Below are 15,154 nucleotides of genomic sequence, written 5' to 3'. Positions count from 1 at the left end.
GGAAAGCTGTTGTTTATTTTGAGGCTGATTTATCATCGAGTAACATAAACTACCTAGAGTCTATTTTGTTAAAAATAAAACAACTTTTCGTTATAATAAAATATTATTATCAGTTCGTGTTGAGTATCAAAACAACATTAAAATAATTATCCGTATATATACATTTATAACACTTATAATTACAATTAATTATTTTCTACTGTACATATCATTAGTACATCGTACATAATATGTGTAGATACAGTTTTCCTAATAGAATATCACCACATTGGTATCCATTTTTTTTTGTTCTATCCTTACACGATTTTTAACCCTTACTTATTTCATAAAATATTTCATTGATGATTAAAAATCGCTGGTGTTACCAGTGCAAAAATTGTCTGTAATGCAAATAACTACACAGTATTCAAAATTCACACACACATTTCATTAAAAAAAAATATCGTTGTCATTATAAAAAAGGGGCATGATTTCTATATCAACTGAGTTATACTTCAATCGATCCACTGATGTAGGCCAAGGCATTTGCGAAGCCTTGCAGTAATACACAAAGAAGTATTATTACTGCATACATTATTCATTCTTAAGTACTTCATGGTACACTATTTACGTCATAATTTAACAAGCGGAATATGTGTTTTTCTTTTGCAAAAAAAAAAATGTGGTGCACTTTTCTTTATGCCTGTTATTTTCTTAATAGCAATGTACATTGGTCTGAAGCAAGCTAAACAATATCAGAAGGCACTTCAGTAGAACCGTACCAGACAGGCAGTCCCTACAGTCCTGGTTTAACAAGATTTTTAACATGTTTTGTGTTTCACAAATCGTCAATATAATTTGACAGGCCATTTTCCAACAACTACTATTCAATTAAAATATCTACTAACAACAAAGGAACGCAGAATCGCTACATTTTTAATTTAAAGCTTCCTAAATTTCATTATCCACACATTCTTCATTTCATTTAAGAATTACAAAAATAACAATGTTCTTAACTGGTCCATTCATCCGTTTATTTAAATATACTTTCTTATTCCCAAGAAACTGTACACAACAATTTTCCGAATAGCCTTTCATAAAATAGTTTATTTGTTCTAAAGTTTCTAGGTTAGACATAATAGTTTTTTCCAAAAAGGTTTTTTCCCGAGTCTGATTGGCAGCCCCGCTAAGATGGCGGCGTCGAACGCATCTTTCAACTGTTTCCTTGTTTTTGCCGAAGTTTCGATGTAGACTGCGTTGATTTTGGTCGCTAAAGCTTTCGCTTCGACTTCTGACACAACGTGCTCGCCACGACCCTGTAAAATACACAATCAAAGTTATTCCTTAAGTCTTGTCCGATTAACACAAGTCTCGTTAAGTGAGTACTTGTGTGTATTAAATGCGAAATCACGCGCCATGTCATGTGCTTGACATTTCACAGAATTTACGGTGAGATCAATTCGATCATGATTTGTCCATCGGTCACGAACGAGCACGATCAATATCTACTTATGACAGATCATCACTTGAGATCGGTCGTCAGATTAAGTACGCCGATTGTTACTTGTAATTTGCAATCGAAAGTTCGGTATGGCGCTTTAGATAAATACATTAATAGCCCATTTATCCCTCCCCAAAAAAAAGCCTGTCTCCTATAGCCTGAATTCATTGAATACTCTAGGAAAATCCAAGTTAACTCACCTTTAAAGTCTGCAAGACCCTTGAATCATGCGCCAAATCGCTTTGCGTGCCAACAAGTATGAGTGGGGCGTTGACGTTGGCCACAGCCTTAGTCCACCTCTCGGCAACAGACCTGAAGGTCTCAGGCCGCACCACGGAGAAGCACAGCATCAGCACATCGGTGCCAGGGTAGCACAGCTCTCGGAGCTCAGACATTGAGTCCTGGAATTATGAGAAACGAGGTTATAGCTTCCGAATTCATTCCCTTGTGTTTCGAAGTGTTTTAGGCAAAACAAGTTGATGTGGACCTAAAACATGGACAAGTGTCCTTCATTAAAGAGAATTTTGCTGGCATTCTAGCTGAAATAATTATCTCGTAGTTTCCCCTTACGTAACCCTGCATAACCCTTTGTAATGTTATCAACTGGGAAATTGCAGCACACCGACTAAAATTTAAAAAAAAACAACTGAATGAACAAGAAGGGCTAACTGAATTATCATAAAGCTGTAACGGTGTAAGCGTGCAACCGGACCTTAAGGCAGCGCGCGAAGGGTCAACGAACAGAACATTTGATAGATAACGGTACCTACATTATAATTACTCTGACCGACTAATTACGAATGATAACACGAAACGCATTGATTTTGTACGGTACATTCGTAATCGACTTGTTTTCTCCTGTCTTGTCTAAGAAAAGAGGCCATTCATAAGTCTACATTTGTCATGTACATGAAAGCATCGTCCTCCTAAAGTCCTAACATCTGGGTTGGCTCCTAATATAGTCCAATTCTGTTGCTATCCAGCTTTCGTATATGAGTTACTTTGTAATATATGACCCAATTAAAAACATTATCCAGACTGCGAGACAAATTATTACCGCATTGATCTGCAGGACAAAACGACATGACTTACATATGTTTTTGTTTAATATCTGATATGTGAAGCTAGAATTTTTATCGTCGCACCTGCAATAAAATGCCATAACAAATCATAATTTTGCGCAACATCTGTCAAGTAAAAGAAAACGTCTTGTTTAGTGTATAAGTGTTAAGTTACCAGTGTTGCCAGCAACACGGCTATGGGTGAAAGTGACGGCAACCATCGTTTGTACGTACATACTCCATGGTTATCTAGGGTTGCGCAACCTCCCTTTGTAAGAATGATGCCTCCTTTTACAGAAACGATTTCATATCGTAAAAATTATATGCTTGAGTAGTTACTGTGCTTATATGGAACGTGATAATGTGATGAAATTGTTTTACTGTCATGTTAATGTTGCGTAGGTAGATTGAAATAGAAGTATTGAGCCTTTTCTATATTTCATGTTTTACCAGTGACCTGTTCAAAATTATCTATGTTACAGTAGTTTAAGAAAGTATTATACTGAATTTCAAAAGAGGTTTCTCGCTATTACCTAATGTTTTTCCTCCATCAGCATTGGGAGTCTTATAGTTGATAGAAAGGTCTTCTAACAAATTAGTAAGCAAAATACATTATGCACGTTTTCACTAAAGCCCTAGAGAAGTTTCTCTAGGTTTTCATGCATACAGCTAAAATGATAAATGTGCGTATTTTCACTTTCATTGCCATTCTTGGACAGTTGCGGATATCGATGGACACACGTTGTGTTCGTGAAACTTTGACAGCAAAAGAAAATAGCAGCAGATGATGAGTTACCTACCTATGAAATTTTGGAATAAAGCAAATGTGTAGCTACAAATATCTATGAGTGTAATTAAATTAGTTGTAACTATTTTCCTTTACGTATAGTTAAACCTATAGTAGTTATGTATATTCTGGAATCAATCCAGTAAGAAAAACATAAGGTTTCTGCCAATATGGCTACATCTATACGTATAAGTTCTAGTTAAATCTACACTTGATAACAGTACTTAACTATTTCCGACTAATGATTCTTTTTACTAACGTATTTTAATGCTTGCAATCTGATAACACAATCTTTCCGCAATTTAAACGACGATAAAAGTCTTAAATGCAATTCCAACAGTAAACAAACCGATTGTTTTGCAACGAATTCATTTGAAACTTGTTTAACATTAAAATGTCGCAAAATGTACTGCATAATACCTACAAACTTTGCTTTGCGAACCGATGGCGATGCATAAATGCGTACTTAATTGAAAAACCAGTCGAAAATTCCGGCAGTTAAAGTGCTTTCTTTATATCAATAACGAAATAAGCGAAGTTAGCAACAGTAACATGTTCTCAGTTCAGAGAATCAGGCGATGTGTCACGTGTTTTCAATAGGTTCAATCTGCGAATCGTACAGCGATGAAAGCATTGTAATGATGACACTCTGAACGGACGAGCCAATGTGCCACCACAATAGACTGAGCCAGTCACACAATACCACATCTTCACTTTTTTATACATATTTTTAAGATGAAATTTCATAATATACTCTGATGATTTTCGCACGGGGTCTTAAAAATGGAGAAACAGTTAAAATGTTTTTTAAAAGTGCAAAAAATGGATGAATATCGTACCTAGTACAAATATGTAAACGAGAAGCAAAGTTGAATAGGAACCCTGATATGTGATAAGACCGAATTTTGCCTCTAGACGACCCCTTTCTGATAGGCCTTGAATAAAGTTAAGCTTACTCCTTTTGATTCAACAAAACTTGTTCATAAAGGATATTCTGTCAACAGCTTACAAAATAAAGAATGCAGGATATGGTGCACCTTCTAGTTACCACCTGCATACATTACTTCATACAAATCTATGAGTTTTTGTATGGGTTTCACAGGTAGAGAAACTGTGGGAATGAACCTCGTTGCGTTTCTATTGTTGATTAAAAAAATAATTGGAGCCAGCATGTAGGAGGTTGCACGTGCTATTTTTTTTAATTCAATGAATAAAACTTTTTTGTTACATTAATATGGCGCTAAGCCAGGTGGTGGCTTTGGGATCCGCCATCTTGTATTTGAATTTTCTTTGACAGTGTAACGTAAATGGATGTGTGAACAAGCAAGCCAAAGTAAGGTTGGGTGTGTGAATTATAAGAAAGATATGTATTCCATGTGATCGCTAATTGATAAGCAAATGATAGCGATGCGATTTTACTGATAATTCAAAATTATGTCACGGTTGTCGTGAAACTATTTGCGATAAAGAATGTACGTAGAAACAGAGGTTGGTTAACTATTTAATAAAGTCATTTACCTAGTCCATTTTCTAACAAGTACTTATGTGTTTTACTTAAAACAGATATGTTAGAGATGTAGGCAGTATATAAATAAATAGAATAACTGACCTGTCCAGCAGTATCACAGATTTCTACGCAGAGCGGTCTGTCGTCCACGTCCACCACAACTGAAACGAGACAATTATTCTTATTAATATAAAAGTCATTAAATAATTTAAGAAGATATCTAAGATTTCAATTTCTGGCTTTCAAAAAAGGAAGAGCTCCGCAATTGAATGTTTGTACAAACGAAGATAATGATATTTCTTTCGGTCTTAGACCCTTTCTTCCTAATTAGTCAGGTTCTTCGGGCTGTGTACATTTAGATAGATATAGGAGTAGATTGTTGAAAATTGGAACTCAAAATAAACTAAGGTATTCCCAAACTCCATTTATACAATAAAACGTCAATGGCCTTACTACAAAAACTTTAACCACTGTTTTACACTTGTCTAAAAAAAATGTGGCTCCAAAATGAACCATATGTCAACGTCATAATTTGACATTTTTTTAGACAAGGCATAAACTGACGTTTAAAAGTTTTTGTGGTAAGACGGCAAATGTTTATTTTTCCTCTTTATTATTTATTATGTTTAAATTACGCAACATTTTATACTTAGCAACGAAATTCAATGAATAGTTTGTCGTAGTACTTTCAAGTTTGTTGTAGGTACACAGTTGTGTAACTTAAAAGTAATATTTTAAATGTCAGTGCGAACACGGTTTACAACCGCGAGTCGCAAGCGCAGCTCAGTTAGGTAACCAACTTGATTATTTTGTATGTATTTTATTCTAACAATATAATTTACTGCACTGAAAATTTAATTGGTAGATGTAGTAACGGAAATTAGGCTGAACAGCTTTGCCGATCGCGAACATGTTTGGGACTAAGGTTTTCAAATAGGGGCACAAGATTCTGTAATCTTCTACTAGATGCGAGCTTGTGCTCGCATCAGACAAAACTCTAGTAGGTAGCGGCACTGTGTAGATAGTCAGTTATTTAATTGAAGGCAATACTCTTCCTACATTTTCACACAAAAAAGGCATTATTTAAACACCAACAATAAAACGCAATAACATAAATGTCAAACGGTGCATGATTTATTTTTTCATGTGACAACACTCGAGTACAGTCGACACCCGATACGTCACGTCACCCTCGGCCCGGATACGCGCGGTAAACAGCAATGGCCGAACATCCTGGCTTTTGTCCACAAAACCTGTATTACCGCCATTCGCAATTACTGAGATTACTGGCTACAAGCCGACTCGTTTTGTTTCGTACTGCATTATTTTGTTATTGTTTGATTATTGTTTAGGTTTAATGTGAAATATGTGAATAGGCTTTTCATAACAATGCATTAAGTATGTATTTGGTAAAATTTGAATTTTATTTACACGTATTGTACAATTTACTTATAAATTCCTGCTGCCTGCCTCCTGGAATGCAGAAAACTGACTGCATCTTAACAATAATCGTCTCATTTTATCTTCATTTATTACAGTTATGTTTGAAATTGTAACCGTTATTTCAAATCAAATCTACCATAAAATGAATGCAACTGTAGCAAAGAAGAGTAATAGTAATATTATACAACTGGCAACTTAATAAAAAGTTAGAGAAAAAAGTTTCCAACGAAAAGGAGGTCATACTATAAAAAAAAAATCAAAAAAAGAACTGAAATCGAGAGCGTATCTGGCTGGCAGGCTGTATGTGTCCAAAGTCCAGTGCCTCGAGTGAGTCATGGCGTACTAGCCGCGGTCGCGTAGCCGTGACCGTGTCTCACGATCTTTGTGTATTTACTTGTTATGTCACCACTTTTATTGGTTTTAGTAAGCCTTTAATGAGTTCTAGGTTTTATTTGTAGCTACCTTTAATAAAAGTCTCGAACAAATAAGTACTAAAAACCACGGCATTTAGAAAAAGAATCAGTTTTGTCATTGTCAGGGATCAACGTTCATCAGCAGAGGTCAATCAGAGCAGTTAACACTTGGCTCGCCAATTTATTTAAAGAAGACCTGTATTGAATTCATAAACGCCTGAGCACCATTGAACTCTAATGTCATGGCCATAATATGTAACTGAAAATCCTAGGACTACACTGAAACTAGTAAGTAGGTACACAATTTACCTGTAAAGTAATTTAAAATATTCGCTAAACTTATATATTCACTTAAAAATAATTTTAGTAAAAACGTCAAAGAAATAGCTCAATTTTATTAACAGACTAGCTTCTGCCAGTGGTTTCACCCGCATCCCATGGGAACCTCTGCACGAACCCGGATAAAAATAGTATTTAATATAAATAGCCTATAGCCTTCCTCGATAAATGGGCTATCTAACACCGAAAGAATTGTTCAAATCGGACCAGTAGTTCCTGAGATTAGCGTATTCAAACAAACAAACTCTTCAGCTTTATAATATTAGTATAGATTTCCCAAAAAGTAGATGGTTCTCAATTCGAACGTTTTAATTGTTTTTTTTTTTAATAAAGATGTCATCATAAGAACAACGAAGAAGTCTAGCACAACAAAGGAGGTTATTCAACAAAATAAAACAAGAAATTGTCGCCGACTCAGCTTGGTGAAGATGCGGGACAGGAACGAATGACCTCGTGTCACAGAACAAAATAAACCAGTCTAGACAAACAAAACATGCTTGGAGTTCACATAAACACACTACAAGTATATTGCTTTAGTTACAAGATCTAAGATCTGCCAGTAAAACTGTAGGCTGTATATTTTGCAGTAGGAATTACGACGCCGACGTTAGATGAACATGAAACTGCGTACGTAAATGGAAATAGTCTCCGTAATAAAAGATTTTATAAGAAGAAAGATCCTGCGTAAAGAAAACAGGCTTGTAGCGTTATCAGATATTGTGTGCAATATCTGGTAAAATTGTATCCAATTCAAGAAAAACAATTCTGTATCTGAATTTGAACAAAAAACTTACGAATCTCCAACATAAACTTCCATTCATATTGCTTGATATTTTTTGGAAATGAAAAAAGTTATGAATAAGAGAAGAGCAAATAAACATTTCTTTTTAGAAAGATACTTCTCACATTTATTTAGCAAGCGCCTCGAATAGTAAAGAGATAATCTAATTTGCGACCTTTTTTTTTTTTTTTTTTATCGACGTAAAATCATCAAATGACCCCTCCCGCTGTGGGTTAGCAGCGGTGAGGGAGTGTCAGACTCTTACTGACTAAAATCGTCGTGTTCCGTCATAGGCCTTTTATGTACCAGGGCCGCGGTATCTCTTTCGAACAACCCGCAGCCCCGGCAGGATCTAATTTGCGACCTTTACTTGCCATTTGGCACGGTTCGCCGACATTGGTAACCCCGTTCAGATGGCGCCACTGTGACCTTCCCGAACACCCAGTTCAACTTGACCTATTATCGAATAGAATCCAACTAATAAGTATACCTAGGTACATGATAGAGTGAATCATGCTATAGTATAATATGCTTACCGATCCTAAATAAAATTGGGATAAGGGCAGGAGTATGACGATGATGCAGGTCGCTTCCAACAGGTATCTGTGGAGATCAAAGGGGGAGGCCTATGTTCAGCAGTGGACGTCCTATGGCTGAGATGATGATGATGATGATGATGATGACGATGATGCTAAGGCAAAATTCAAAGGAGTTGTGACCGTAGTCCATAGATCAAAAATGCATCCTCCCCATAAAAAATGAACCTATAGGTCATGTCTTCTAATCCATATATAATTTCGTTATACCAGTAACTTTACTTCAAAAGCAGAGAAAATGAGTAACCTCTACGGATACAGAGAACCTCTCAGAGGTCAAACATTTGATCCTCTCTATAGTTAGTACTAGGTATATAACACTCCAATAATTTTCACGGCCAAACCGAACTAGATTGCGACGATTTAGCTCAAATCCTAGCGGTCAGTAATCGATAAGCTATTGCGCTCGTGACCGCAACAGGATGGACGGCAAGTGGTCATTTTGTGACCAGTGCAGTCACAAAATGGCGTATATCGGATCATGGCGAATGCTCTGGTCAAAGTGGAATTGTCAAATTGTATGGACCACGCCACACCAATTGGCCCTAAAATATAATATAGTATACTATAGATTCTGGCGCCTACCGTTTAGAATTAAAAGCTTATTAATTCGATTTTAGTTCAGCCTAAGCAATGTTGATTTCAATAGCGATACAGCGAACTATGCAAATGTACAAAGTATAAATACAAGATTCAGAACGAAAAGATCATTGCACATTGTATTTTTCAAAATAATTAAATGTTAATGCCTCTCCACAAAATTGTAGACGCTTGCAAAAAAATAAACGTAGCAATTTTCCCAGTAAAACAATCCCGCCAATTCAGCATAATTTTAATCTCAAGTGAATTATCTTGCAAAGGAGAGCGGTCAGAATGGTTTAACAATTTCAGCTAACCTATTAGCCGAAGGATTTTAGTATGCCATTAAATTAGGATCCCATTTACGACGTCTCGTAGTTTTTATTGTTGGTCGGCTTTTACGAGGCTGGCAATGATAGCATGATAGGCGATTCGTTTAAATGTTGCGATCCTGCAAAATGCACCTCTGAAGTGTCAACGGCCTGGATTAGCAACGAGCATCTAATTAGACTGAAGATAATTAGATTAGCAGTTTTTGCGGAATGACAATCGGCTTCAGCCGCTTGAGAAGTCATTTTTGCGCTGTGCCTTCTAAACGTCGTTTTTTTATTACAATCTATTGCTAATCAGACTCAGAATTCAGTATCTCAATACATTTTCTAATATCCCTACTTGAACCAAATCTTATTAGTTTTTATGAAAAACCTTTATGGAGCATTGTTTACTTTTTAATACCGTTTAAAGTGCCAGAACCACTGGTTTTAACCACAAGAAAAATAATGACAAAAAATCAATAACACTGGTTCAATGAAACCAGTAGATATTTAATTAAATATCAACAAGTTTTTTAACCAAGCACCACCTTGTGCCAATAATATTCTTTGGAACCTTAAATTAAGCGCACTTTAAAGAAAATGTTACGTTAATTATTATTCTGCATGAACGCCCTAGATATATTCTACTAGACGGTTTCCCGTGGTTTCACTCGCGTCCTGTGGGAACTACTGTCTGAACCCAGATAAATTATATCCTATATTATTCGGTGATAATGCAGCTTCCCGACAGTGAAAGAATTTTCAAGCCTGGAGCTAGATATGCAGAATCGTTCTCAGAGTAAGTAAAAACTCTTTGCTTTCCTAAAAACGAAAGTGTTATTAACTATTTCGCACGCGTATTCTTCACGCACAAGATCTACTTATTACCAAGTAGGTAGGTCATATGAAACGTGCTCGAGAACACCAATTTTTTCACAGAAGGTGAAAATATGAAAAGATTAAGGTCACATGAAAATATCACGACATTGTACCTATGTACGGTAGACCGCACATCAGTGGTAACTGTCATGCACCTTAACTCAATAGTAATAAGTACGATTTTCCTATAAAACTGTTACCACTGACCTGAAGTTGACTGTACTATACAATGGGGCATTGTCGATTGGTCGTTATCTGTGGCACGTGAAGAGTAGCTGTCATGTAGAGCATAAATTACGGTTATTATTGAATAGAATTTTAATTATAAATTAAGTATCTGTAACTAATGGTTTATTAATATAACAGAGGTTTGAAATAATACCATCATAATAAAAGCCATTGTGGATTTTTATGTACTTAACAGTACTTACTTAACTGTTTGAGATGCCAGTGTTTTCGCCTAGAACACATTCTTCAAATACCTAAGTATTCTTATGTATTAAACCGTAGAAAATACCCTATGCCTTTCTACACGTGCTTTATATTGTATCACCAAATGAACAATTTAATATCGCTATCGTAACAACCGGCAAAGTTACTTTCGCATATCTAGAGTTTGCATGCAAAAAAAACAATAAAACAATTATCATGGTAGTTACTTTTACAATCCGTCAATTTACGCTCATGTTACGCAATTTATAAACATAGCCGTTTCTATTCCAATTATGCCCAGGTTTTGTAAATTCGAAATAAGTATATAATGGTCTATTAGGAAGCCTTTGCAAAAAAATATACGAAACTTATTAATCCCTCACTCAAGATTTCCGTGAAAACGCGGGAAACGGGTTTGAAATTCGAATCGCTTCTTTTTTCTCACCTCAGACGTAGTGTTGTCCAAACAAGATCTCATATCGACGTAGCGTTTGTTATACTATGAATTGATATTGTTGACACGATTCGTCATTGTGCAGCCCAATGTTTATCCTCTATCGTTTAAACACGACGGCAATTATTACATGAATCCATCACATTCGCAGTTGCTAGTAGATTTAGGTAAATAGTTCTATGAAGCTGATTGACAGTGAAAGAGGAAGTTCCTAAAATGTTTATGCGATCTCCTTGTTTCATGACCTCGTTTTGGTCGCCATTAAAAGAAATAAGAACATAGTAATGGATGTGCATGCGGATGGACGGTGGCTTCCTATCTTCCTCCTTCTAAATCTAATTAGAGCAAAAGTTTGGCAGAAGAAAAATATAGAAATTGATCTTAAAGAATAAACAATAACTCCATAGGCCATCTATGGCATAGGCTCTGGGCAATTTATAAATAGATAGCTTCATTGTAAGAGTTTCCTTAACAATTTTTCCACGACAAAATTGAAGGACGACCTTTTTCGTGCTATTTATTTTTATTCTTATCGTAGTCACGATAAATAAACTCATGAGGAGTGACAATCGTAAGTAGATAAGTATGCACACAGTCGAGAGTGCAAAAAACACTTATGTCATGATACCATAAATGTTATCATTTATTCACGTGACATTCACGTTGGTAGTTAATTTATAGAATTTCTCAGAGATATGGGCACCTACATAATTTAATAGCATTGCTTATATAATATGCATGTTGTGATTGGAGTGCAACAGTTGATAAAGAATGCAACGTATGTAGGCCACTGGGCCATTCAGTGTACACTACAATGGCCCATTTCCCAGTCCTTTTACCTTTATGGAAATGTGTACATATAAATAAATAACATTGACATTTATTATTGATACTAATGAAGTGTAGTGCACGCGCATTTCATTGAGCGAACGTAGGTACCTATGAGGTAAATAAAAATATGACGTTCTGCATTATTATTTTTAAACTTTCGTTATTTGTGGTTAAACCCCAAATAGAATAATTATTTTTCCCAATTGCATAGCTCTACCGCAAAATGACATCATTTTAATTACCAGACTAAAAAATAAACAAGAATTTTATTCATTGTTTTCCTCTGTGTTGAAGTTTGTTGTTGTTCCTGCAGTATAATTTATAATGAATCATATAATAAGAGGCGATCTACTGACCTCAATGTAGACGGTTGCACTGATATCGATCGCCACAAGAGTTATTGCTGTGTTCTAGCACATGCATCAATATTGCAAGCAGGATCGACTGCCCACAACTGGGTTGCCAATGCTGTTATTTTTTGCAGCGCACCCATTGATTTTATGGCATCTATCTTATTAATTGCTTGTCTATTAGAACTGTTTTTGTAATGTTGCCATCCGGATATGTCAAGACAGGATTGTATTGAGAACATAGACATAATATTAGTAAACAGGACTGCGCATATAAACCCAAAAAACGAGCCGAGTGAAACAGTTAGTACGGAGGCTGTCTGTCCCTTTCTAATAGGGTGACTATGAGATTAAGCTATGTGAGACAAATCCGAATTTGCTAAGATTATTAAACACAGATTAGTATTGAAGTTTTAACTTACGCAGTTTGTGACCTTAAGATACTAATAAAGGCTTTTAATAATTAGCGGAAATTAGCAGTATAAAAGCAGGAAGATTCGAAGTGAAGACTGTTTTTTTTGTATTTCTACTTCATATATAGACTGCTGAGCCATTTATGTCGCCTTTCTTCATTTTTTGGGAAGCTATAACAATAGTACAACAGTTTTAAAACCCATCACCCATATTTTGACTCGTTACAAGAATTCATGGGCACCCTAGTTGTTTGGTTTACGAAAATGTTATTATTAGCTAACCTGTGGAACGATATATTGCAACCACCATAGGATTCACTTTTGCAAGTAGAAACGCAACACTTTTTCACCATTTTAATAGTTTAAATTGATTTAATACAAAAAAATATAAACAAAATTTTAAATGCTGATTACGCGCCAAAAATGTTCAGGGTTACCGCTAGAAAATAAAAAAAAGCAAAATAAAAATTTATGTTGTTTATGTTTTAATAATAAATACGAATAAATTAATGCGATTATTATTAATTTGTTGACTTACAATTGTTAAAATAAGATAAAAATATAAGTGATTCAATTGTTTTTGGGAAGGCAAAACTTTTGATCACAACATTTTTTTATGCTGGCAAGGTGTTAGAAAGAGACAAACAGCCTCCGTTCGAACTATCCCTCTCGGCTCGGATTTGCCTCTGTGTATTATGCAACCAATTTAGTACCTTATTGCGTTAGAATAGAGTTCATTTTCGTAAATATATATTTTGAGCGTGCGCAATCTTGTTTAGTAATATTATATCTATGATTGAGAAACATTGCATTTGTTTTGAAAAAATCATTGATTATCCATTAAAATCTTTTTAGTACAATAGTACAGCCACCAACAAAGATATAAATACAATAGCCTAAAAAATAATTGGAAAATATTACAGTTTGTTGATACAACACATTATAAAATAATTGACGATTAGATAGCAAATTGATTTCAAGGAAAACGAAAACAAACAATACTATCTTATTTTCTTCGAACGAGAACGTGCATTTTATCTGAATAAATTACGTAGCATTGTGGCCAGAGTGCAACAGAAAAAGAAGTACTAACTTCTTGGAGAAGATAGGGTTAATCTAGGTCATCTAGTGCTGAAAATAGACTTAGAAAAAGCTATTTTTATAAATGGAAGACTTGTGGTGTGGTCGTGAATGCACTTGAGTTGAAAAGTAGGGTTTCCGTAACAATCTTATAATGGCACTAGATTTCTGTCGCTTATATAAGAGTTACATTTAGTTCGGCTGAGGCATTACCATAAAGGAAAGAATGAAAGGTCGTTTGTGCCTGATAATGACCGGAACGAAGAAAAGTAAACATTCTTAACTAATACTAATTATACAGGAGCACAGGCAATACCGTACGCAGAACCTAGTCTTCAATAACATCCAACGTAACGATCCCTCATATAGGCAATGGATATTTAACAGTATACAATTATATTTAATAACACTAATTTCGTAAATGAGTATCGTTTTGCTAATTGCAACAACCTTTGTGGAATTAAATACGCAGTAGTTTCCGATAATCAATAAACTTTCACATAACCTATCAAGTGCATAATTTTAATAACAAGGCCTCATTAACATCCGCCATTTTGTTCCGCAACATTGATTAATCTTATTATTTATCAAAATTGTTATGGTCGAAGCTCCTCATTAGTTGTTTCTTGGCAGAAACTAACTGAAAACTTTCGCAGATGTTAAGATTATATGTAAGAATAGGTTCGTCTTAGTTAACCACAGATAATGTAACACATTAGAACATGTGTACCGGCAACCAGGCTTAATCAAATTGATTGCAGAAGGAAAATACTGGAGAAAGACCTGGCCAATTCCCAATGAATAAAAAAATATTTTTGTCATATCTTGAATCAATCACTTCATTCATAAATTACAAATGACGAATGTCATCATTATTAAATCAGTCCGATTCTCCAGATACCGGACACGTTAATAAGGCATCGACGACTTTTTTCCTCAATTAAACATTAAATAAACTGGTTTAATGACTCGAGTACTGGCGCTCGTTAATACCTTTGCTATTTTTAACTGGAAGTGTTTATTGTGAAGTGATTATTGTTTGTTTAAGATGCTTTACAGCTGCTGAGCTACTTTTTAAATATCTTCATTATCTGATATCTCATGACAGCCATTGACATTTTTCATGATGCTAATTAATTGAATTATAAGTCTAAAATTGGAGAAAATACATAACTGCATCGCATGTCGTCGACTTAACAAAATAAGAGTAGAGGAATATTAAAAATAAAAACACAATAGACGTATACAAAGACAGTTCTCGATTTGCAAGTCAAAAACAAGTACCAACTTAAGAAAGTGAAAAGAAAAACAAACTAGAGCATAGTCTGCGATAAACCCTATTTCGAATAAAGAACACATGCATTGCCAGCTACAACGTTGCGTTATTCGCGTGGTATCAAAGAGCTCGACATGTA

The 15,154-nt window shown here is 35.1% G+C and overlaps 1 protein-coding gene across 1 annotated transcript in view; it reads right to left on the bottom strand.

The window, feature by feature from the left end:
* Nucleotides 1–84: 84 nt before the first annotated feature.
* Nucleotides 85–15,154, bottom strand: part of LOC124630737 — a 37,632-nt gene continuing 22,562 nt past the window's right edge. The window contains exons 2-4 of the mRNA XM_047164714.1: nt 4,938–4,996; nt 1,681–1,881; nt 85–1,295 (exon numbers count right to left, since the gene is read on the bottom strand). Coding sequence (XP_047020670.1) covers nt 1,104–1,295; nt 1,681–1,881; nt 4,938–4,996 — 452 coding nt within the window. The 3' untranslated portion in view covers nt 85–1,103. The remainder of the gene's footprint in view (nt 1,296–1,680; nt 1,882–4,937; nt 4,997–15,154) is intronic.

This window comes from Helicoverpa zea, chromosome 5 (genome assembly GCF_022581195.2).
Source record: "Helicoverpa zea isolate HzStark_Cry1AcR chromosome 5, ilHelZeax1.1, whole genome shotgun sequence".
NCBI classification, from domain to species: Eukaryota; Metazoa; Arthropoda; class Insecta; order Lepidoptera; family Noctuidae; genus Helicoverpa; species Helicoverpa zea.
Note: the sequence above shows the minus strand (reverse complement) of the source record. Positions and strands in the feature narration are given on the sequence as shown.